The sequence below is a fragment of the Pantherophis guttatus genome, chromosome 18 (genome assembly GCF_059756535.1).
Source record: "Pantherophis guttatus breed Tessera chromosome 18, ASM5975653v1, whole genome shotgun sequence".
Classification (NCBI taxonomy): Eukaryota; Metazoa; Chordata; class Lepidosauria; order Squamata; family Colubridae; genus Pantherophis; species Pantherophis guttatus.
Genome location: NC_142080.1, coordinates 13590334 through 13612097, shown reverse-complemented (window position 1 = coordinate 13612097; position 21764 = coordinate 13590334). Strand labels below are relative to the sequence as shown.

General features: G+C 52.0%; 1 protein-coding gene across 1 annotated transcript in view; it reads left to right on the top strand.

Moving 5' to 3' along the window:
* The window catches only part of LMNA (lamin A/C), a 44714-nt gene extending 23486 nt beyond the window's left edge, over positions 1-21228 (top strand). Inside the window, exons 2-12 of the mRNA XM_060682605.2 lie at positions 6001-6157; positions 8223-8348; positions 9239-9409; positions 9710-9835; positions 10564-10784; positions 11176-11386; positions 12948-13055; positions 13227-13346; positions 14316-14408; positions 16770-17018; positions 18309-21228. Coding sequence (XP_060538588.2) covers positions 6001-6157; positions 8223-8348; positions 9239-9409; positions 9710-9835; positions 10564-10784; positions 11176-11386; positions 12948-13055; positions 13227-13346; positions 14316-14408; positions 16770-17018; positions 18309-18335 — 1609 coding nt within the window. The 3' untranslated portion in view covers positions 18336-21228. The remainder of the gene's footprint in view (positions 1-6000; positions 6158-8222; positions 8349-9238; positions 9410-9709; positions 9836-10563; positions 10785-11175; positions 11387-12947; positions 13056-13226; positions 13347-14315; positions 14409-16769; positions 17019-18308) is intronic.
* The last annotated feature ends 536 nt before the right edge of the window (positions 21229-21764 follow it).

Here is a 21764-nt window from a genome sequence, read left to right as displayed (position 1 = left end):
TTCGGGAGAAGGGCGGTATAAAAATAAAATAAATAAATAAACCAGTGGAAGAAGTTGTGGGGGCTCCATCGCTGGAGGTTTTCAAGAATTGATTGGAGAGCGATTTATCTGGAATGGTCTAGGATGGTCTCCTTGTGCAGGGGTTGGACTAGAAAACCTCCAGGGTCCCTTCCAATTCTGATATTCTGGCAGTCCCAAGGCGGCCTTGTAGCAGCTCTTTCCTATAGCAGTCTTGGGGTTGTGAGAACAGGGCTTTCCTTCTGATTGTCGGCGATCAGCCCCGCCATGCTGGTTCTGTGCCAGCTTTGCAAACTCGGCAGGAAAGGAAGTTTTCCAAACCCAGAATAGAAAGTCGTTTTCCCCACCTTCTTTGAAAAGCCTCGTGACATAAAAATGAATGATTCTGAGATTCCACTTCCTGGGGGGGGAGGGGGAAATCCCAATTCTGGCCGAGGGGAACCATGGCTGTGATGTGTTGCTGTGATGTTGTTTTTGAGAAACAGCCCAAAGTCTCCTGGGCAACCTCTTTGTTGGCATCTCGAGGCAAGCAAAGAAGCTCTGTGTGAGGAGAATAAGAATAAGAATAATTTTATTTCTATACCGCCCTTCTCCCGAAGGACTCAGGGCGGTGTACAGCCTATTAAAAACACAAGACAACATCAGTTAAAATAGTTTAAAATTATTAAATAAATTCGGCTCGATTTAAAACCCCAGAAATTTAAAACCCAATTTAAAATTATTATGTTGATAGCCCTGCCTGATGGAACAACAGGGTCTTCAGTGCGCAGTGGAACACCCGGAGGTCGGAGATCTTACGTATTTCCGGGGGCAGTTCGTTCCACAGGGCTGGGGCTCCCACAGAGAAGGCCCTCCCCCTGGGTGTCGCCAGCCAACATAACTTGGCCGATGGCACCCTGAAGAGACCCTCTCTGTGGGAGCGGACTGGCCGGTGGGAGGCTATTGGTGGCAAAAGATGGTCTCGAAGGTACCCGGGTCCTATGCCATGGAGCGCTTTGAAGGTGGTAACCAACACCTTGAATCGCACCCGGAAGACCACTGGGAGCCAGTGCAGCTCGCGCAGGAGGGGTGTCACGTGGGCACAACGAGTTGCGCCCATAGCCACCCCCACGGCCGCGTTCTGGACCAGTTGGAGCCTCCGAGTACTCTTCAAGGGGAGCCCCATGTAGAGAGCATTACAATAGTCCAGGCGGGAGGTAACTAGGGCGTGAGTGACTGTGCGCAAGGCGTCCCGATCCAGAAAGGGCTGCAACTGGCGGATCAGGCGAACCTGATAAAAGGCCCCCCTGGCCACGGCCGTCATATGTTCTTCTAAAGACAGCCGTGCATCCAGGAGGACACCCAGATTGCGAGCCCTCTCTGGGGGGGGGGGCAAAGATTCACCCCCAATAGTCAGCGATGGCACCTGCTGACTATATCGGGACTCCGGCAACCACAGCCACTCGGTCTTGGAAGGGTTGAGTCTGAGCCTGTTCCTCCCCATCCAGACCCGCACGGCCTCCAGGCAGCGAGACATCACATCAAGGGCATCGTTGGGGTGGTCTGGGGTGGAGATGTACAGCTGAGTATCATCAGCGTACAGGTGACACTTCACCCCAAAACCACGGATGATCTCGCCCAGTGGCTTCACATAAATGTTGAACAGAAGGGGCGAGAGGACCGACCCCTGTGGCACTCCCCATGCGAGACGCCTCGAGGTCGACCTCTGCCCCCCTGCCAACATGAACTGCGAGCGGTTGGAGAGGAAGGAGGAGAACCACTGCAGAACAGTGCCCCCTATTCCTAACCCCCTCAACCGCTGCAGCATGATACCATGGTCGATGGTATCAAAAGCCGCTGAGAGATCTAATAGGATCAGGACAGAGGAGCAACCCCTGTCCCGGGCCCTCCAGAGATCATCCACCAACGCGACTAATGCTGTTTCTGTGCTGTACCCCTGCCTGAAGCCCGACTGGCACGGGTCCAGATAGATAGCTTCATCCAGGTGTCGGGGAAGCTGTCGTGCCACCACGCTCTCAACAACCTTCGCCACAAAACGAAGGTTGGAGACTGGACGGTAGTTGGCTAATTCAGCCGGGTCCAGGGAAGGCTTCTTGAGGAGGGGCCTCTTTCAAGGCAGCGGGAAAGGCACCCTCACTCAGAGAAGCACTTATAATCCCCTGGAGCCAGCCTCGTGTAACCTCCCGGGAGGCCAGTACCAACCAGGAGGGACACGGGTCCAATAAACACGTGGCAGCACTAATCTTACCCAGAACCCTGTCCACATCCCCGGGAGCCACAGGATCAAACTCCTCCCAGATAATATTCTCAAGACCTGCCCTCGTCTCCTCCCCTGGACTCATCCAGTTGGAGTCCAAGCCTTCCTGAATCCGAGCGACTTTATCGTGCAGAAATTGCACAAAATCCTCAGCTCGACCCTGCAAGGGATCTTCCTGCACTCCCCCCCGAAGAAGGGAGTGGGTCACCCTAAAGAGGGCGGCTGGGCAGTTCTCTGCAGATGCGATAAGAGCGGAAAAATGGTTAGATTTTGCCGCTTTTATCACCACTAGGTAGGTCTTGATATAAGACCTCACCTGTATCCGGTCGGAATCGGAATGACTAGTCCTCCAAATGCTCTCTAGGCGTTTTTTCCGACACTTCATCTCTCTCTCAGCTCCTCAGAGAACCAAGGAGCCAATTGAGATCGGCATCGGGTCAGAGGCCGCAAAGGCACGACGTGGTCCAAAGCTCCGGCGGCCGCACTCTCCCAGGCGGCCACCAGCTCCTCAGTCGAGTCGTGTGCCAGAGTCTCAGGGAACGGCCCAAGCTCCGTCAGGAACCTTTCGGGGTCCATCAGGCGCCTGGGACGGAGGAGTGGTCATGAGGACTAGAAGTGCCACTTTGCTTTTGCGACCCAAGCCCAAGATTCTCAGAGTGGGCAGAATGACTGCACAGTCCTCCCTTGAAAAATAAATACCCTAAAAGTAAAAGGAAAAAGTTGAGGCTGCATGTTATTATCTTATTCTGCTGTGTGAAAGAGTCAGAAGTCAGTGCTTTTCTTTCTTTTTCCTCTTTCATCCTACAGTTTTTCCTTCCCTGCTTTCTCACTATTTTCACTTGTATTTGTAGTTTATATTTTGATAAACGAACGAAAAAATTGGTAGAAGCATAGAAAGGAAAAATAGATACCTTCAAGGATGCCTGGTGCCCCTTGTGCCCTTCAGTGCCCGTGCCAGCAGCTGTTCCTTGCAGTTGCTTGCTTGTGGAAGAAAACTCAGCCCACGGGGAATGGGTGTGTGTGTGTTGCTTTCAGAGTCATCTTTCTAGTAATTTCTTGTGGTGAGCGTAATTTGTAACACTGAGTTTCATATTCAGTTGCATCTTACAAGGCCAATATAAAATCACAAACACACGGACACTCACACCTGTTTCAACGACTGGGCATGTGCCCGCCTGCTTAAGTCGCACCCTTAACATTTCCACCTCTTGGAAAGTGACTGGCGCACCGTCCATCCTCACCTGCCAGCTGCAGCTCAGCTGTTTTCAGCCACTGATCGGTTTCCAGAACCACAAATCCGTGCATTAAGTTGTCCTACCAGCTCCCCCTTTCCAAGTGACCGAATAGCACCCCTATCCTTCCTGTACGGTCCGTGTTGCCGAAAGCTTCCCTTGGCCCATCCCTCTGGGCTCCCTGGCATCATCCTAGGAGCTGCATGGCACCAGCCCTCCTGTTGCAGACTTTGCCAAATTCAAGTCCAAACTGAGCCCGTTCGGTCAAAATCTGTGTAGCCAAAGAGGGAAACAAGAAAGTGGTTCACGTCTGCAGGGCAATCGGTGGGGATTGAAAGAGGTAAAGGAGTTTCCAAAAAGCAGAGACCGGTTGCACATAGCCAACTCTAGATAGTCCTCAATGTACGACCACAACTGAGCTCAGAATTTCTGTTGCTAAGTGAGACAGTTGTTTTGCCACATTTGATGACCTTTCTTGCCACCGTTGTTAAGCGAATCATTGCCATTGTTACGTTAGTCAGACATTTGTTTGTCAGAAGGTCGCAAAAGGGGATCATGTGACCCTGTGATTGTGATGCTGTGATAGTCATCGTTGCCAGTTGCCAAGTGTCTGAACTTTGCTCACACAACCCTCGGGATGCTGCCACGGCCACACGTGGGAAAAACTAAGCCCCTTTTTTCAGTCACTAAATGAATGGCTGTAAGTCGAGGACTCCTTGTATTCTTTCACTCCACCTCAGCTGCCAAGTTTTGAAGCTTTGAAGCGGCTGCCGTTGTCGTTTCTTGTTGCATCTTGTCTTGTCCAAGAAGAAAAGCAGCCGAGGAATGGAAACTTGGATCTGAGCTCTGATAAACATGCCGATCTTTCTTTCCCTTGTCTCTATTTATTCCCTCTCCTTCCTAAGTTAAAGCCAAATGAAAGTTTTTAAAAAATTGAGGCCCCGTTTCCCCTGCTTTGGCTCTGTTGCTGGCATCCTGCCGCTGGGTGTAATGGAGAGAGAGGGAGGGGCTACATAGGAGTCCCCACCCTCTTCCCGGCTGGGTTCACTGGACCCCCCCCTCCCTCTGAGCCATTGGTCTCCGAGCCGGGCAACTGGATGGCCTCAGCCCAGAGGAGGAAGCAGCCTTTGGCTCACGCCACGAGGTGGACATTCCCCTCTGTTGTGCTCCGTAAAACATGGCCCGGGTCTTTTTCAGAAGCCGAGCCATGCAACAAACTCCCATCCGGCTTCACAATTTTTCTAACTCTAACCCTACCAAGCGCACGACTCCTTCCTCCGGGGCTCATCCGGGGCTGAGTTTAGCATTCTGGAGCAGGGCGCTCCAACCTCCCAGAGCAAAGCTGGCTGAGGAATTCTGGGAGTCCACAAGTCTTAAAGTTGCCAAGGTTGGAGAGGCCTCTTCTGGAGGGTTGCACTCGCTGGTCTTCATTTATCGCTGCCTTTGTGTCCTGCTTGACTTTTCACAACTCCAGACAGTTGATGTGATAAGACGTTGAGTATGTTTAATGCCACTATAAATAGACTGAGGGTTCCGCCTGGTGGTGACTGTAGCTGAAAAATGCCAGACAGGACAGACACCGCTGTTCCTTGGCAACTTGTAAGATAGGCCGACTTTAACTTCAGTGAAACATCTGCAAGGAAACAAGAAGCTCAGAGAACCCTGAGCTATAAATATTCCTAGTTGGTTATCATCACCAACTGCAGAGGTAGGAAATTGGGATACGAAGCATCGCTCTGCGACTCAACCTTCCTGCTGTCTCTGCGTCCTTTGCTTGTCCCTTCCGGGAGGTATTTATCTTTTGGCCCTCCAGCCTGAAATCCTGGTCCCCAGCTGGTCCCCAGCTCTCGGTACCCAGTTTGGAAGGAATCTCTCCAGAAGCAGCTGAGAATAGAATATCATGTTTATTCTAAATCAGGTCACTGTTTTGTGATGGGTAACTAATCACACTTCCCTTCAACGTCTTAATGAGCGCTGCAGTTCTTGGATTTTGTTCTCTGAGCAAAATTTGGTGGGGAGGTAGCAACTGAGCAAAGGTTACAGGGGCCGAATTTGCAGTTTCTTCCCCTTCCTGGTGAGGGAGCCCAAATAGCCGGTCCCACAGATGAAAGGTAGGTCCTCTGGATGGGATATCGATTGCTTTAAGTGTTTGGTCCAAACTAATTTAAAGTTCCTGCTTGTTCAAGCCCACAAGATCTTAGGCAATGATCAGCACAGCCAGATGGGGGCGCCAGATTCCCAGAAAATGCAATTCTACTGTCAGGTGCGCCTGTTGTGGTTTACTTACTGATAGCTTGCTGAAATGTGTGAATGGAGTCATTCTCTTTATTCCTGGGCCTGGGTTCAAATCTGGTTAATATTCTGGTGCTCCCGAGTCTTGTTCCCATGGGGATCTTGTGGGCTGATGCCAAAGTCCATCTTGTCTTCCGGTGGGGCTGCTGGGAGCTGGGAAGCTCTTTCCTCCTGACCAATCGCTGCCTCTTTCCCTTTCAGGAACTCCAAGAAGGAAGGAGACCTGCTCGCCGCCCAGGGCCGCCTGAAGGATGTGGAGGCCCTACTCAACTCCAAAGAGGCTGCGCTCACCACCGCCTTGGGGGAGAAGCGCAACCTGGAGACTGAAGTCCGTGACCTCAGAGGCCAGCTGGCCAAGGTAAGCCAGGCACACCTGTGAAGGTCCCCAATAGTCCCTCTGCTCTGCTCTTTTGGGACCCTTGAGACAGGAGGGGGCCTGTTTCCCCTTCTGTGCCTCCATCCCGTGTCCATCTTTGGACTACCGGACTCAAAATGTGCCAGGAGGAGTGAGTGAGTAGGCTCAGGTAGACTATGTCTGTAAATGTCTCTTGTGTGGGAGGGGAGGGGTCCTTCTGCTGGGAGACCACCAGCCTTTCACGTCCTTCATGGGCAGCTCCTGCTCCTGTAGATTGCCAACCAAGGCCAATGAAGATGGCAGAGCCAGGGTTAGGCTGGCCGACGTTGTTAGGCCTCCATAAAACTGAGGGCAGGTTGGTGGTCTTTGAGTTTTTTCCCCCCTGACAATGGGTCACTGGGCGGCTGTGGTGATTTCTATTTGGCCAGGCTTTATCTTTTTGTGAATTTTGTAATTGTGAATTTAATGTGTGCTGTGTCAGAAGGAGGCCAAAACAGCAGCAAGATTTATAACAATATTTCTCAAGCTTGGCAGCCAAATGATGGGTGGACTTTAATTCCCAGAATTCCCCAGTGAACTGCCAGCTGCCAAGCTTGAGAATCCTTGGTCAGTAAGGACCAGCAGCTGTGCTCAGCTGTGGTTCTTCAAAGGTAGACTACTCCTGGCCATCGACTGTCCTGAATTTGGCCCCTTCATCTTTGAAGTTACGTTGCTCAGACACTCCCTCGCTCAAGTGACCCCAAGCTCCGTCACTAAGGGGGACAAAGCCCCTCCTTCCCTCTGCTTTTTCCACTTATCTCTGTCCGTCCTGCACCCTCTCTGGGCTGTGCTCTAGAACAGTCTGAATGTTACGATCAGCTTAATTTTACCTTCAGTGCCCCGACCCCCTCCTGCTTTGCCCCAAACTGACTGGGGGCTGGAAAAGCTCATCTCTGCAGAAACCAGGTGAGGCCAGCAGGGGGCGATGGAGTCGACCATTTGCCAAGGCAGAAAGGAGGAATGGACTGTTGGAAAGCAAACTGATCCTTCCATTCATTGACCTTTAAGAGGATCTGGTTGTGTGGACTCTTGTTCCCATCATCCGCAGCCAGGGATCTGCCTCCCTGCCCAGGGGCTTTTGTGCATAAGGCGGGACTAGAACCCCCAGTCCCCTGGTGATTGGCCCAAAGTCACCCAGGGGCTTTTGTGCATAAGGCGGGACTAGAACCCCCAGTCCCCTGGTGATTGGCCCAAAGTCACCCAGGGGCTTTTGTGCATAAGGCGGGACTAGAACCCCCAGTCCCCTGGTGATTGGCCCAAAGTCACCCAGGGGCTTTTGTGCATAAGGCAGGACTAGAACTCCCAGTCCCCTGGTGATTGGCCCAAAGTCACCCAGGGGCTTTTGTGCATAAGGCGGGATTAGAACTCCCAGTCCCCTGGTGATTGGCCCAAAGTCACCCAGGGGCTTTTGTGCATAAGGCGGGACTAGAACTCCCAGTCCCCTGGTGATTGGCCCAAAGTCACCCAGGGGCTTTTGTGCATAAGGCGGGACTAGAACTCCCAGTCCCCTGGTGATTGGCCCAAAGTCACCCAGGGGCTTTTGTGCATAAGGCGGGACTAGAACTCCCAGTCCCCTGGTGATTGGCCCAAAGTCACCCAGGGGCTTTTGTGCATAAGGCGGGACTAGAATTCCCAGTCCCCTGGTGATTGGCCCAAAGTCACCCAGGGGCTTTTGTGCATAAAGTGGACTAGAACTCCCAGTCCCCTGGTGATTGGCCCAAAGTCACCCAGGGGCTTTTGTACATAAGGTGGACTAGAACTCCCAGTCTCCTGGTCGCTAGTCTGGTACTTTCACCACCTGATGAAACTGGCTTTCCTTCTCCTTCAGGCTCTCTAAGTCCAGATGTTTTTCACTCCCTACAGCCTCTAAGAGGACGGCAGGCCTTGAGGGAGAGAAGCTAAATTGGGATTGATGGCTCTTCACTAGGGGAAGGGCACCTTAAGAGGATCGGGCTCCTTTGGAGCAAGCTGATGCTACACAGGCTTCCCCTTCCGGGCATGACGGGGTCCCTCATTTGTCCCCCTGCAGTTGGAGGTGGCCTTGGCCGACGTCAAGAAGCAGCTTCAGGACGAAATGCTGCGGCGGGTGGATGCGGAGAACAGGCTGCAGACCCTGAAGGAAGAGCTGGATTTCCAGAAGAACATCTACAGCGAGGTAGGGCCCCTTAGAGGTCATCTAGGCCAACCCTGTCTAGGGCAGGAATTGTACTCCTCAGCTTGAAAAGGGGACTCTGCTGCTTCATAGCTCCCGTAGCCAGGAATTCCTCCTTACTTTGAGTTGGGGTCTCCCTCTGTAAAAGACCCACCCATTCTAAAATAAATTTTATTATTAAGTTTCATTATAAAATAAAAATAGAGAAAAAATGAAAGTTAGGAAACGAAGAGACGGAGACGGAGAGAAAAAGTGGTGACTTCAAACTTTTTCAATACAGGAAATCCTCGCCTTACAGCAGTTCATTTAGTGACCGTTCAAAGTTACAACAGCACTGAAAAAAGGGATGTGTGGCTTGACGGTTGCAGCCGCCATGGAGTCCCCTTTTGCAACCTTCGGACAAGCAAAGTCAAAGCCAGATTCACTTAACAACCCTGTTGTTAATAACTGAAGTGATTCACTTAGCAACTGTGGCAAGGAAGATCATAAAATGGGGCAAAATTCACTTAACAAATGTTTCACTTAGCAAGAGAAATTTTGGGCTCAATTGTGGCCGTAAGTAGAGGATGATCTGTACAGTGGCAAACAACCCCCCCTTCTTTACATTTCACAATAGTTCAATATTTCAGAAATAATAACTAATAAACTGATCATCTGAACCTAAACGATGGAGAATCCTTCTCCATGGGCCGGGAGACTTGAACTCGCCAGACTGCCTTGGGGCAGGCAGTCGGCCCAGTTCCTGCAGCCTTTTCTCCCCACAGAGGAACTGGGGCTGCTGGATCGTGGGGGCTGCAGGTTGGGGCTGGGGGTGGGGAAAATGGGTCACAGTTGGGGGGGTTGTGCCTCCTTGCCTGTCCTGGGATGACCTGCTTACCCGCTGCCCCCTGCAGGAGCTCCGCGAGACCAAACGCCGTCACGAGACGCGCCTGGTGGAGATTGACAACGGGCGCCAGCGGGAGTTCGAGAGCAAACTTGCCGATGCGCTGCACGACCTCCGTGGCCAGCACGAGTCCCAGGTCAAGCTCTACAAGGAGGAACTGGAGAAGACCTACGCGGCCAAGGTAGCACACCTGGGGGGTGGACTCCCGCTCCCATCATCCCCAAGGTGGCACCCTTCTGCTGCCCCCTCCCTTTCAGATGCTCTGGAATCCTCTCCCTCACTGCAGCCTTAAGAGGAGGGAGGCCTTGGGGGGGGGGGCGCTGAGGCAGGATGGGGGCCTTGCTGAGTCTAGCTCTTAGCCTTGGGGTGGGGGAGTTCCCCAGTCCTGCCCCGCAGAGCAGCCCAGGCAGCCTTGAGGACTGGCCACTTTGAAATAAGCCAACATTGGCCACCTCCATAATGCTGTTTCTGATCTTTGCAGCTGGAAAATGCCAAGCAGTCGGCCGAGAGGAACAGCAACATGGCCGGGGCGGCTCACGAGGAGCTTCAGCAGACCCGGATTCGCATTGACAGCCTGTCCGCCCAGCTCAGCCAGCTGCAGAAGCAGGTAGGGGTCTCGCGAAGGAGGTGGGGTTCCCCTACCTTTCGGTCTCCGGAAGCAGGGAGTGCCGCCCAGGTGCTTCAATTCGCTTCTGGGTCCCCCTCTGAAGATTGGGGGGGGTACAGGTGGTCCTTGACTTACAACCCTTTGTTAATGACCGTTCAGTGTTGCAGTGGCACTGAAAAAAAAGTGACTTAAGAACAGTCCTCACACTTATGACCGTTGCGGTGTCCCTACAATCACTTGATCAAAATGGGGCACTTGGCAACCGGCACGGATTTAAGATGGTTGCAGCTTCAGGTGATCCCCCTTAGGGACCTTCTTGGCCGGTTTCCAACAAGCAGAGTCAATTCACCCAATGACTACATGATTCACTTAATGACCGTGGCCATTTGCTTAACAAAAAAGCTTGGAAAATCAGGCCATGGACAGAATGGTCGTATGTGGAGGACCGACTGCCTCTTGGGTGCAGCATCCTGTCGGCCACCTTACGGGCCCCCCTTCCTCTCTGAGGCCTCCGCTCTTCCCTCCCTGAGGGAGGACCTCACAGCCTTGAAGCTAGCAAGTGGGGGGAGGCCTGACCCTCACCCTTGCCATCTCTGGGGCAGCCCTGCCGTAGGAGGAGACCCTGCTTGCCCTCCACTGTTTTGGGTTGGGGTGAAAAGGGATTGGTGGTCTGCTCGCCCGGCCCCCTGGGCAGGCCCCCACCCCTCTCTCGCCTTCCTCCCCCCCAGCTGGCGGCCAAGGAGGCGAAGCTGCGGGACCTGGAGGACTCCCTGGCCCGAGAGCGGGATACCAGCCGCCGCATCCTGGCGGAGAAAGAGCGGGAGATGGCTGAGATGCGGGCCCGCATGCAGCAGCAGCTGGACGAGTACCAGGAGCTGCTGGACATCAAGCTGGCCCTGGACATGGAGATCAACGCCTACCGCAAACTCCTAGAGGGCGAGGAGGAGAGGTGGGAGCCGGCGGCCTGGGCACACTTTGCAAACTAGGCAGACCACCTTTGCCTGGGGGGCTTCACCAAGCTGGGCAGGGCCCCCCACCACAGGCAGTCTGGGACCTTCAGGTGTGACCCCGGAGGGTCTGCTGGAAAAAGGTTGCCTCCCTCATTGAGGTTTCAGTTCAGATTTGGAGAGATCTGGGGCTTGCCCGGCTGCCCCTCCTTTGGGGGGAGCATTTTGGGGCCCTTCTAGGACGGGTTGGGCAGAAAGGTCAGCTTGGCTTGAGCGCTTCCCCCAGCACTGAGGGTGGGCACTGCAGCCCTTCTGTTTGCTGTGGGGAGCGCAGGTGCATCCCTGGGGAAGTAGCCTCTGCTCAGCCCCCTGCCTCTCTCTCTCCCCCCCCAGGTTGCGCCTCTCTCCCAGCCCCTCCTCCCAGAAGAGCGGCTCGCGCATCCGCGTCTCTTCCTCTGCGCAAAGCTCCACCAAGAAAAGGAAGCTGGAGGACGGCGAGAGCCGCACCAGCTTCTCTCAGCATGCCCGGACCAGCGGCCGCGTGGCCGTGGAGGAGGTGGACCTGGAGGGGAAGTTTGTCCGGCTGAGGAACAAGTCCAATGAGGTGGGTGCTGGTGGCTGGGGGTCCAGAACCCCTGGGCCAAGGAGGGCTGAGGAAGCCATTTGCTCCTGGGGGGGGTGTTAGGGGGCATAAACTGATCTTCGGAGCTGCAAGAGGCAGCCGTGTCTTTGTAGGGTGGACATCCCCAAGATCCTGTTGTGCAGCCTCCGCCTCTTTTTAAGCTGGCCCCCTAAATGTGGGATGGGATGGAAAAGGGAAGCGATGTAGGAGAGTGGAGGGCAGCTGTGCTAAGAACAGCAAATTCTAATCTAGTTTAAAGTTTATTTAAATGTATTGCCCACCCAACTCCAAGAGAAATGGAAGAAAGCCCAGTTTAGCTTTTGATTGCAGAGAGTCTCTACAGCTCAGTCCTTGGTGCTCTCTGAGCTGGGCTGTTTTTTGCAGACGTTTCATGACTCAACTAGGTAACATCATCAGTGCTAGAAGAAAATGGGGTTTGGTCTCTGTTGATGAACAACAGCCTGCCCTGCCAGTGATTCTGGGGCGGGGTGGGGTGGGGTTCTCCTAGGTGGTTCGTTGATTGAAATATTGTTTTCTGTTTGTTTGTCTGGGGTTAATCCCTGCTTATCTGGGTGTTGTCTGCCAGAGGGGATGTGTTTGGTCTGATGATGTTACCTAGTTGGGTCATTAAACATCTGCAAGAAAACCACCAAGCTCAGAGAGCACTGAGGGCCCCACAAATTAAGTTTTGTTGTGGCTTCATGGCTACTTTTGAGCTGAGCCCCCCTCCCTGCCAGCCATCCAGAACCTGGGAAAGGAGATGGCTTACCTCCCTCTGAGCACATTGAGAGCTTCCTTGAGTTTGCAATGGTGAGCTGTGACGGTTGGATTCTGGCTATGGCCAAAGTACCTGGCAGACTCCAGGCTGCCTTCCCTGCTTTGTGGCTGCCACCAATGGAATCTCTCTGGCTTCTGGTCAACTGGGATGCAGAACGTTTTTATATATAACTTTATTAAACTTTTGAAGAAGCAAGATAAAAGCTAACAAGAACTAATAGAGTTAAAGAGAGAAGAAAAAAGAGGACAAGAAAAAGACAAAGCCAAGAGTGGAGAAAGAAAAGAGAAAGAAAAGATAAACTTCAGATTGTCTTTTACAAGAGTTATTAAGTACAAATGTAAATTAACCGCTCACTCTCTGGTTACAGCCCTACTTAACCTGCTTCTGCCTTCTATTTCTTTTCCAATTGTCAAAGCCAGGGATGGACAACTTGTAGGAGAAGCTGGCTGCAGCTCTTTAGGGTTGGGACCAGTCTGGAGAAAATCTCTCAACTTGACTTTAATTTTTTTGGGGGGTGGGGTGGATTTTATGATTCTTTTGATGTGTTCCTGCAATTGTTTGCAGTGTTTTTAAAGGTTAGGCCCCAAATGTAGAGCTGCAGCCACTTTTCTCCTTTTCTTTCCTTTGAAAGAAAGTTTCAGTTCTGAAACTTCTTGGATGAAAAACAAGACATAGCCCAGCCCCCCCCCCCCCCGCCTGCCTGGCATCTCTTGGGCTACCCTAAGCCCCAGTAGCTACCATGGCTCCTCGTTTGTGCCCCCTTAGGACCAGTCGCTGGGAAATTGGCAGATCAAGCGCCAGAATGGAGAAGACACCCCCATTTCCTACAGATTCCCTCCCAAATTCACCTTGAAGGCCGGCCAGCTGGTCACGGTGAGCAGCAAAGGTGGGCTTGGTGGGCAGGAAGGGTGGGGTCCCGGGATGGGAGAAGCAGGAAGGGGGACGAGGTGCCAGGTGGAGCCTCCCACCCTTCTGGTGCCTGTGCCAGCCGTGGGGAGCTGCTCTGCAAGGGTGATCAACCTCTTCTCTTCCTTCTCCTGCAAGATCTGGGCTGCTGGTGCGGGGGTGTCCCACAACCCCCCCACGGACATGGTCTGGAAGAACCAAAGCTCATGGGGCTCCGGCGACAGCTTGCGCACAGCCCTGCTCACCTCCAACGGGGAGGTAAGGCGGCTGGGAATTGGGGGGTGAGAGGGCGGAAAACCCCACGGTGTCTCGTTGTGAAGACTACTGTGTGGGTGGGCAAAGGGGTAGACCTTGCCATTGGAAAGGGGACAGAGCATTATTGAATTTATTCCATTAATTAAATTAACCTACCATGTTTCCCCGAAAATAAGACAGGGTTTTATTTTCTTTTGAACCCCGAAATAATACAGCTTGGCCTTATTATTGGGGGAGGGGTGGTCTTATTTCGGGGGTGCAGGATGCCCCGGGTGGCCTGCGCATTCAGAGCCGGAAGTCCAGCAGAGAGAGACTCCCTCCATGCGCCGCCATCAAGCCCCTCCCCTCTTGCAGGGTGTGTGTGTAGAATGCGAACAGCCCAAAAACGCCAAGACGTGTGAGTGCCTGGCCCCCCCCTCGCACGCCTCCCAGGCCTCACCATGCTGATGTGGGTGAAGCTGGTGAGCACCAGGTCCTTGAGGAGCTCATAGCCAATGCCGCCGGCGCCCACCACCAGCACCCACACGGAAGCCATAGAAATATAGGCGGAGTTATAATTACAAAAAATTAAATAGACTATTATGGCTGTATAATTGTAAAATGGCCCATCCTCCCCACAATTTTGTTGTCTAAAAATGCCCCTTCCCCTTAAATAAATTCTGGAAATCACGATGGTGCCTTTTGTGACTCTTGATTCCCGTTTCATTTTGGGATTAACAAATCCGGGGGGGGGAGGGGTATCATTGGACACATCCTGGCCCTTTCCTTGGTGCCAGCATGGGTAAATCCATCCTTCCTTCCTTCCTTCCTTCCTTCCTTCCTTCCTTCCTTCCTTCCTTCCTTCCTTCCTTCCTTCCTTCCTCCCTCCCTCCCTCCCTCCCTCCCTTCCCTCCCTCCCTCCCTCCCTCCCTCCCAAATCCTGCTGTGCTGGGGTGGACCAGAATCAACCCCCTCGTTTCTCCCTCCCTGCAGGAGGTGGCCATGCGGAAGCTGGTCCGCACAGTCGTTGTCAATGATGACGATGAAGAGGATGAGGAGGATGGCATCCACGGCCACCATCACCACGTGAGTTTTTTGGGGGGTGCCCGTGGGAGGGGGCTCTGCCCGTCTTCTGAGGGCTGGGTTCAATGTGGAACAAGCTAAGACTCAGCAGCAGTTGGGGAGGGTTTCGAAAATGCCAGCGGCTTTGGTTGTGGGGCAAGGACCCCCGTGAGAGAAATTCTTCCTCTGAAGCCGTTTGGATTTTTTTACCATGTTCTGCCGAGATTTTGTTTTGTTCATTAGTCTGCAACTGAGATTAAGTCTGCCTTCAGAGGATAAAAAAAGGCTTTTAAGAACCTTCCCTCCCCACCCCTAAATGACACTGAAAGCAAGCATACATGGGAAATACTCCTCAGTTTTAACAATTATTTTAATTATTCTCAAGTGTACAAATTGAAATATTTATATACCTAGTCTTTTGAACAAAATAGCAAAGAATTTTAATAAAGCTAGTATTTATTTATTGTTTGTTTTATTAATTAAATTGACATGCCATCCATGTCACTGACTCAGTCAACTCTGGGCGCCTGTCCCTTTGGATGGAGAGTGGGTGAAAATGATGTTAGGTGATCTCAGGAATCACAGGATGGACTCTTCCCCATCCACGGCTACTTAAAAAAATACAAAACAAACATCTCTTAATCAAAACCTGAAACCAGAAGAACAGAAGTAGAATAGGAATAGGAGTAGGGTAGGGTAGGGTAGGGTAGGGTAGAGTAGAGTAGAGTAGAAATAGAAAATAAATAGAAATAGAAATAGAATTTTTATTGGCCAAGTGTGATTGGACACATAAGGAATTTGTCTTGGTGCATATGCTCTCAGTGTACATAAAAGAAAAGATACATTTGTCAAGAATCATAAAGTACAACACTTAATGATAGTCATAGGGAAACAGTCAATATAAATCTTAAGGATACCAGCAATAAGGTTACAGTCATACAGTCATAAGTGGAAGGAGGTGGGTGGTGGGAAGAATGAGAAGATTAATAGTAGTGCAGACTTAGTAACTAGTTTGATAGTGTTGAGGGAATTATTTGTTTAGCAAAGTGATGGCATTTGGGAAAAAACTGTCCTTGTGTCTAGTCGTTCTGGTGTGCAGTGCTCTATAGCGTTGTTTTGAGGGTAGGAGTTGAGTCCAGGATGCAAGGGGTCTGTAAATATTTTCACAGCCCTCTTTTTGACTTCGTGCAGTATACAGGTCCTCAATGGAAGGCAAGTTGGTAGCCATGGTTTTTTCTGCAGTTCTAATTATCCTCTGAAGTCTGTGTCTGTCTTGTTGGGTTGCAGAGCGAAACCAAGTATTGGCTTTGTGTGCATTGGACACTTCAGACCACGTTGGAAATCAAGTTTAAGATTCAGCTAGTTAACATGTTTGCATTTAACAGGGTTGTAAATTTAACAAGCATGTTAAATAGAAAAATGCGTTTAGCCTCAATTCCAGTGTAATCTTTTATTGCTGGAATAATTAAACTTAACATATATTCTACATTGGGTTGTTTTTTTTAAAAGTCATTGTAGGCTTCAGCGCCCCAGAGCAAGCCAGAATCCTTGCAAGATATGAATCTGATTTTTAACTCAGGGTTGACCTGTGGGGTCCTTGGAGCTCTCAGGGCTTGGTGGTTTTCTTACAGATGTTTCATGACCCAATTGGCATTATATAAAGCCCTAATAAGACCACACCTAGAGTCCTGCATCCAGTTTTGGTCACCACACGATAAAAAAGATGGTGAGACTCTAGAAAGAGTGCAGAGAAGAGCAACCAGGATGATGAGGGGACTGGAGGCTAAAACATACAAAGAACGGTTGCAGGAACTGGGCCTGGCTAGTCCAGTGAAGAGAAGGACCAGGGGAGACATGATAGCAGTGCTCCAATACTTGACGAGTTGCCACAGAGAGGAGGAAGGGGGTCAAGCTGTTTTCCAAAGCACCTGAAGGCCAGACAAGGAGCAATGGATGGAAAGTGATCAAGGAGAGATTCAACCTGGAAAGGAGGAGAAATTTCCTGACAGTGAGAGCAATCAACCCATGGAACAGAAGTGTTGCCTTCGGAAGTTGTGGGAGCTTCATCACTGGAGGCTTTCAAGAAGAGACTGGGCTGCCATCTGTCAGCAGTGGTGTAGGGTCGCCTGCTTGGGTGGGGGGTTGGACTAGATGACCTACCAGGTCCCTTCCAACTCTCTTAATCTGTAAGTCTGTAAATCTGTAACATCTTCAGTGCGCTGATGAAGTTACCTAGTTTGGTAATGAAACATCTGCAATGAAACCACCAAATTCACAGAGCACCAAGGACCTCACAGATACGAATCCAGTATCTCCAGCCCCAGATGGGGTCTCAGTCCGGATGGTGCCAAGCTTTGCTCCTTACCCTCTTCCTTCCTTCTCCAGAGCCACTGCAGCGGCAGTGGAGATCCGGGCGAGTACAACCTGCGTTCTCGCACAGTGTTGTGTGGCACGTGTGGGCAACCGGCAGAAAAGGCCTCCGGGGGCACGAATGTGGGCACCAGCACCATGTCTACTGGCTCCTCCTCCTCCAGCTTGACCATCACACGCAGCTACCGCAGTGGAGGCACCAACCTCGGGGAGAGCCTCCTGCCTCGCTCCTACATCCTGGGCAGCTCCACCCCACGCCAGCAGGTCAGTCCCGGGGCACCCCAGCGGGCATGTCTGATCCTGGGCCGGAAGATCCTGGGCTCTGTGGTGGGAGCCCTCCGACTATGAGTGGTCACCCCCTCCTCCCGTTGCTGGGGAGGGCATGACACATATCACTGTGGGTCGGTGCTTTAAGATGCTTCCAGGAAGGCAGAGAGTTGGCTGTGGGCACCACAGAGCTTCCTGGCACCTTCTGTGCCACACAGGGCTCCTCAGGAGGCCAAGGCCTTTTGGAAAGCCTGGGATGGTCCCCACTGAGTAGCATGTGGCGGGTGGGCTAAAAACCCTGACAGCTGCATTCTGGCTCTGCAAAGTTCACACGAGAGCAGTCGGCTCCAGTTGGCTCTGTGCCCAGGAGTGTATGCCCTGTCTGGCATGGGATGCAAGCTCCTGCTTGAACCCCTAGGGGTTGGACTGGAAGACCTCTGAGCTCCCTTGCAGCCCTGTGTGTCTGTGAAACCCTCTTGGGGGTGGTTGGGTCAAGGGAGGTACAGTTTGGCTCTCATGTCCCACATCCGGTGGAATTGCATGGCTTGGATGGGGGTCAGGCAGCTCCCGTGTCGAGGTTCAGCCTAAAGCACGAGGACAGCCGTGGGTTCGTAGGTGTGCACGTTTGTGTGTGCAGTGGGCAGAGCCAGTCTGTACAGCCAGCACCTCGCCCACAGACCCCCGTCCCTCCCCACGGCCAAGCAAACGGACTCAGTGGCCCCTCACTGGGCCTGCTCAGTGGCTGCACTGGGGGGGGGGGGCTGCCGAAGATGCCCCTGAACTGCGGGACTTTTTAGGCAGAAAATTTTGCACTTTGGAAAATTGTTCTGCTGATGGTCTCCCCTGTTCCTCCCTGGCATTCAGGAGCTGGTGCAAATGTTGGTCGTACTGATCAGTTTGGGTGCAGAAATGGGGCTGGAGAGAGGTTGGAGCACACAAAGAGAGCCTTAGCTGGGGGAGGGAGGGCCTGTTGTTCCTTTGGGGCAGGGAAGCCAATGCCTCATAAGCATTTTGGATTGGCAGCCATGTCTGGGTCTCCCACAACTCGCTTGCTGGTATTTTGAGGGAGGCCTGATTCTGGATCAGCCCTAAATCTTGAATTAAGGAGAAATTTCCTGATTGTGAGAACAATCAGTGCTTCATCGATGGAGGCTTAAGAAGAGCTCTGTCAGCCACTTGTGTGGAATGGAAGAGCGTCTCCTGCTTGAGCAGGGGGTTGGGCTAGATGTCCTCTGAGGTCCCTCCCAACTCTGCATCCTCTCTCTCTCTCTCTCTCTCTCCCCTTAGGGTCCTTCGAACTGCAGCATCATGTAATCGTCCAATGTTCCCCGACATGCACTCAAAAGCCTGCTTTATGAAGCTCTCTGTCCTTTACATGCTGAGAAAAAGAGGAAACCATTTTTAAAAAAGTTATTTTCTATGCAAGAATTTATACTTTATTATATATCTCTATATATCTCTATATATAAATACGCTAAAGATGCTTCAGGGTTTTTTAAGGGGGTTGGGGAGGTCTTTTTTCTATCACGAAAGTTTAAAAGGAGCCCTGCCAAAGAGGTTAATGTATTATTGCCAAAAAGAAAAGAAGTCCTAGAATTTTAATATTTTACTTCTAGTAAGGGGGAGCATGCAAATGGGCATGATCTGTCTCTCTCTCTCTCTCTGTGTGTGTGTGTGTGTGTGTTTGTGTTTGTCCTTGAATACCAAAGCTTTCTTTTTGAAAAACGAAAAAAATCTTACCGTTTTTCTCCTTCTGGGTCAGTGTTTGTCAACTTCATCAACTTTAAGCTGGGTGGACTTCAACTCCCAGAATTTCCCAGCCAGCCCTCTCCCCCCCCCATCTTAAAGTTGCTGAGGTTGTGAAACACTGCTCCAGTAAATTTGTTGCACTTAACATTCTCCCTGGGAGGGGTGTTGACCTCTAACTACGGTAACTCTGGTTAACTCCTGCCTTGCTTCCCAGCAACCCATGCACTTGAGCAAAAGAATCCAACTCTTTTGGAGACGCTACAAGCCAAGAGTTGACCTTTGTTTACATTTTGAAAATGGGAGGGAGACTTTCATACCGAACCCATTGTGGGTTGCAATGATACATGGGGGGTGTCTCATATTCAACCCTGGCAAGTTTAAGATGGATGAACTTCAACTCCCAGAATTCCCCAGCTAGTATGGGGGACTGCAGCATCCTGGGAGTTGAAGTCCACCCGTTTTAAAATTGCCAAGGTTGAGAAACATGAATTTAACTTCATGTCAAGTCCCCTCCAGCCCAAATCAGGTTGTTTAATGCCTGCATTAAAACACTTTAAGAGCTAGTAATTCAGGGATTCTTGAATTAAAATCCAAATTACCCTTACTTTAGAACTTCTAAAATGTCCGACCTACATTGTCCTCTGTTCAAAAACGCCAGGTGTTTCAGGGAAGCCCTTTCTGGTTCCATTCAGGATGACTTTGTACTTTTTAAACAAAATTTGACCTAACTCCCCCCCTGCAAAAAAGCTGGTCCATTGTCCAAACCTATCCACCCGACACCCCGCTTCACAGTTTGAAGGGGGAAATTAAGTTTACAGCCATTCTTTGCTTTGAGGAAGGTTTAGTAGAAAGGCCTTGTTTTGGCCTTTCCTGTCCTCTTTGTAAGAAGAGAAACTGCCTTTAGATGCCACTTGACCTGCTTTGCTTCAGCGGCAATGCTGATCTCTCTGCCCAGCCCTTTGCCCAACCCTACGAATGGCACATGGTGCCTGAACATGTCTAGAGTGCCTTGACCAAGGTGGGGGATGCAGAAGTGGGCTCCTTGTGTCTGCCAGGGGAACCCCTGGGCTTCAGATCGCCTTCCAAGGCTCCAGAACTAGAGAAAAGTGCCTTCAACTCCCTGCTGTGGAACCAGCTGGGTTTCTAGTCAGAGCATCAAGTCAAGGGGGAGATGTGGGTCTTTGGCTTCCTGCCCTGAAGCAGAGCTGGTGCCTTTTGGCCGTGGGCTGGGGGAGGGGGAGGCGCCAGCTATGCTTTCCAAAATGGGCCCCACTCTGCTCCACCAGGACAGGTCCATGTCTTCTCCTGGGCTTGGAGCAGAGATCTGCAGACCCGTGTGATGCCTTGAGGTCCAGGTTAAGTTTGAGAAACGTAGTTCTTGTATGCGGTTTGGGACTGGAAGCCTTACCTTAAACCTACGCTGGTTGGGGAGTCCTGGGAGTTGAAGTTCACACGTCTTAAAGTTGGCCAGATGGAGAAACATTGATTTAAGGTAATGTTCTTCAACCTGATGCTCCTCAGCCTTTGATGGGTAGCTGGCCCGTGGATCTTTTCCTTGGACACTTCCTGCTCCAGAGGATCCATTGATGGGATCCCATGTAAAAGGCCAGATCCCTGTCCACCCCACCCCCCAGTCCCTTTGGATGGGCTGTTTGGGGCCCTTCCCCTTTGAGAATTTGCTGGGAAATGGTAAACCGTCTTGTGGGGAGGGACTTGGCTTCTCACCAAGGGGAGGATTGATGATTTCCCCGACTCTGCACGGCTTCCCGGAAAAGAGGAAGAGCTGCAGAGCTGCTCTAGAGGCAGCCCGTGGATGTCCTCTGCCCCCCTCCAGGCAAGTCCCATGTGCCTGGAGGGGGCCAAGCCTGAACCCCCCCAACCTGCCCTGCTCAGTTGGCCCAGAGTAGACGGTTCGCTCTGCTTCCAGCTGTGATTGGAGTAGGAAGCGGCTCTGATTCTGACTTCCGTGTCCCACGGGGTCCCCCCTGCCCCCCCTTTTCTCCTGCCGTTTATCTGTTTTGCACTTGGAGAGAGAGGCCCTTTGGAAGCTCTTTGCTCAGGAACCCTGGCAGGATGGAGCACCCACGGCTGCTGTGGGGCGCCCTGCCTCCTTCGCGGGGACAGCAAGCCTGCCTTCCAATTGGGGGTGGGAGAGGAGGAGGGGGCGCCAATTACACCAGCCAACTGCTTGTTCCTGCCTGGTGCAGATGCTTGCTGATTGAGGGGGTGTGTGTCTTCTCTGCTCCAGCTGGGTCCGAGGCCTAGTCCTCCCCTTGCCAGGCTCTTTCTCTGTCCTCGGAAAGGGCACCACCTGGAGCAGCTCTGTGGAGAAGACACTCCCTTTTTCATTGTGCTGTTAATTTGGGGTGCTGTCGGGTCTGCCAAGGGCTGCTTGCTGCTCTGATGGCAATTGTGCAGTATTTGTATTTTCTTAAACCAATATAGTTATCCAAAACTACGACTGTTGTGTTTCTTTCATCGGGAATGGGGGGGGCTCTGGGGGGGGGCTGTTGGGGTTTGCTTGGCTTGAGGTTCCCACCCCACGTTTGGCTCCCCAGGGAGGCAGGGAGGGCGCTTAAAGTCATCACACTGCCTCTGCACACAAAACCTCACCTGTTGGGATGCTGTCTGAGCCTGGAGAGGCGACCCATAGAAAAATACCTTTGGGGCAGAATGAAGCTGGCGTTGTCCTCCAGAGGCTGACACAATCAGTAGGGAAGACCCAGACCTCGGCCCCCCACCCCAGCCCCACTGCTGGCAGGGCCTGCTCTCTGGGGAGGACACATCCTCCCACGCCAGGCCAAGCGGCCGCTGAACCCATCAAGGTGATATCCGCAATGCTGTGACTCACCTGGAGGAGGGGGCACCATGCTGGGCTCCAGGTGGCCTGCCTGCTTCCATGTCCACTTCAGGGGCTTTGGCTGCAGGAAACGGCAGGAGCTCCCAGCGGCCAGCAGTGTCCTTGTGGTCTCCTCCCTGCCCTTCCCACCGCAG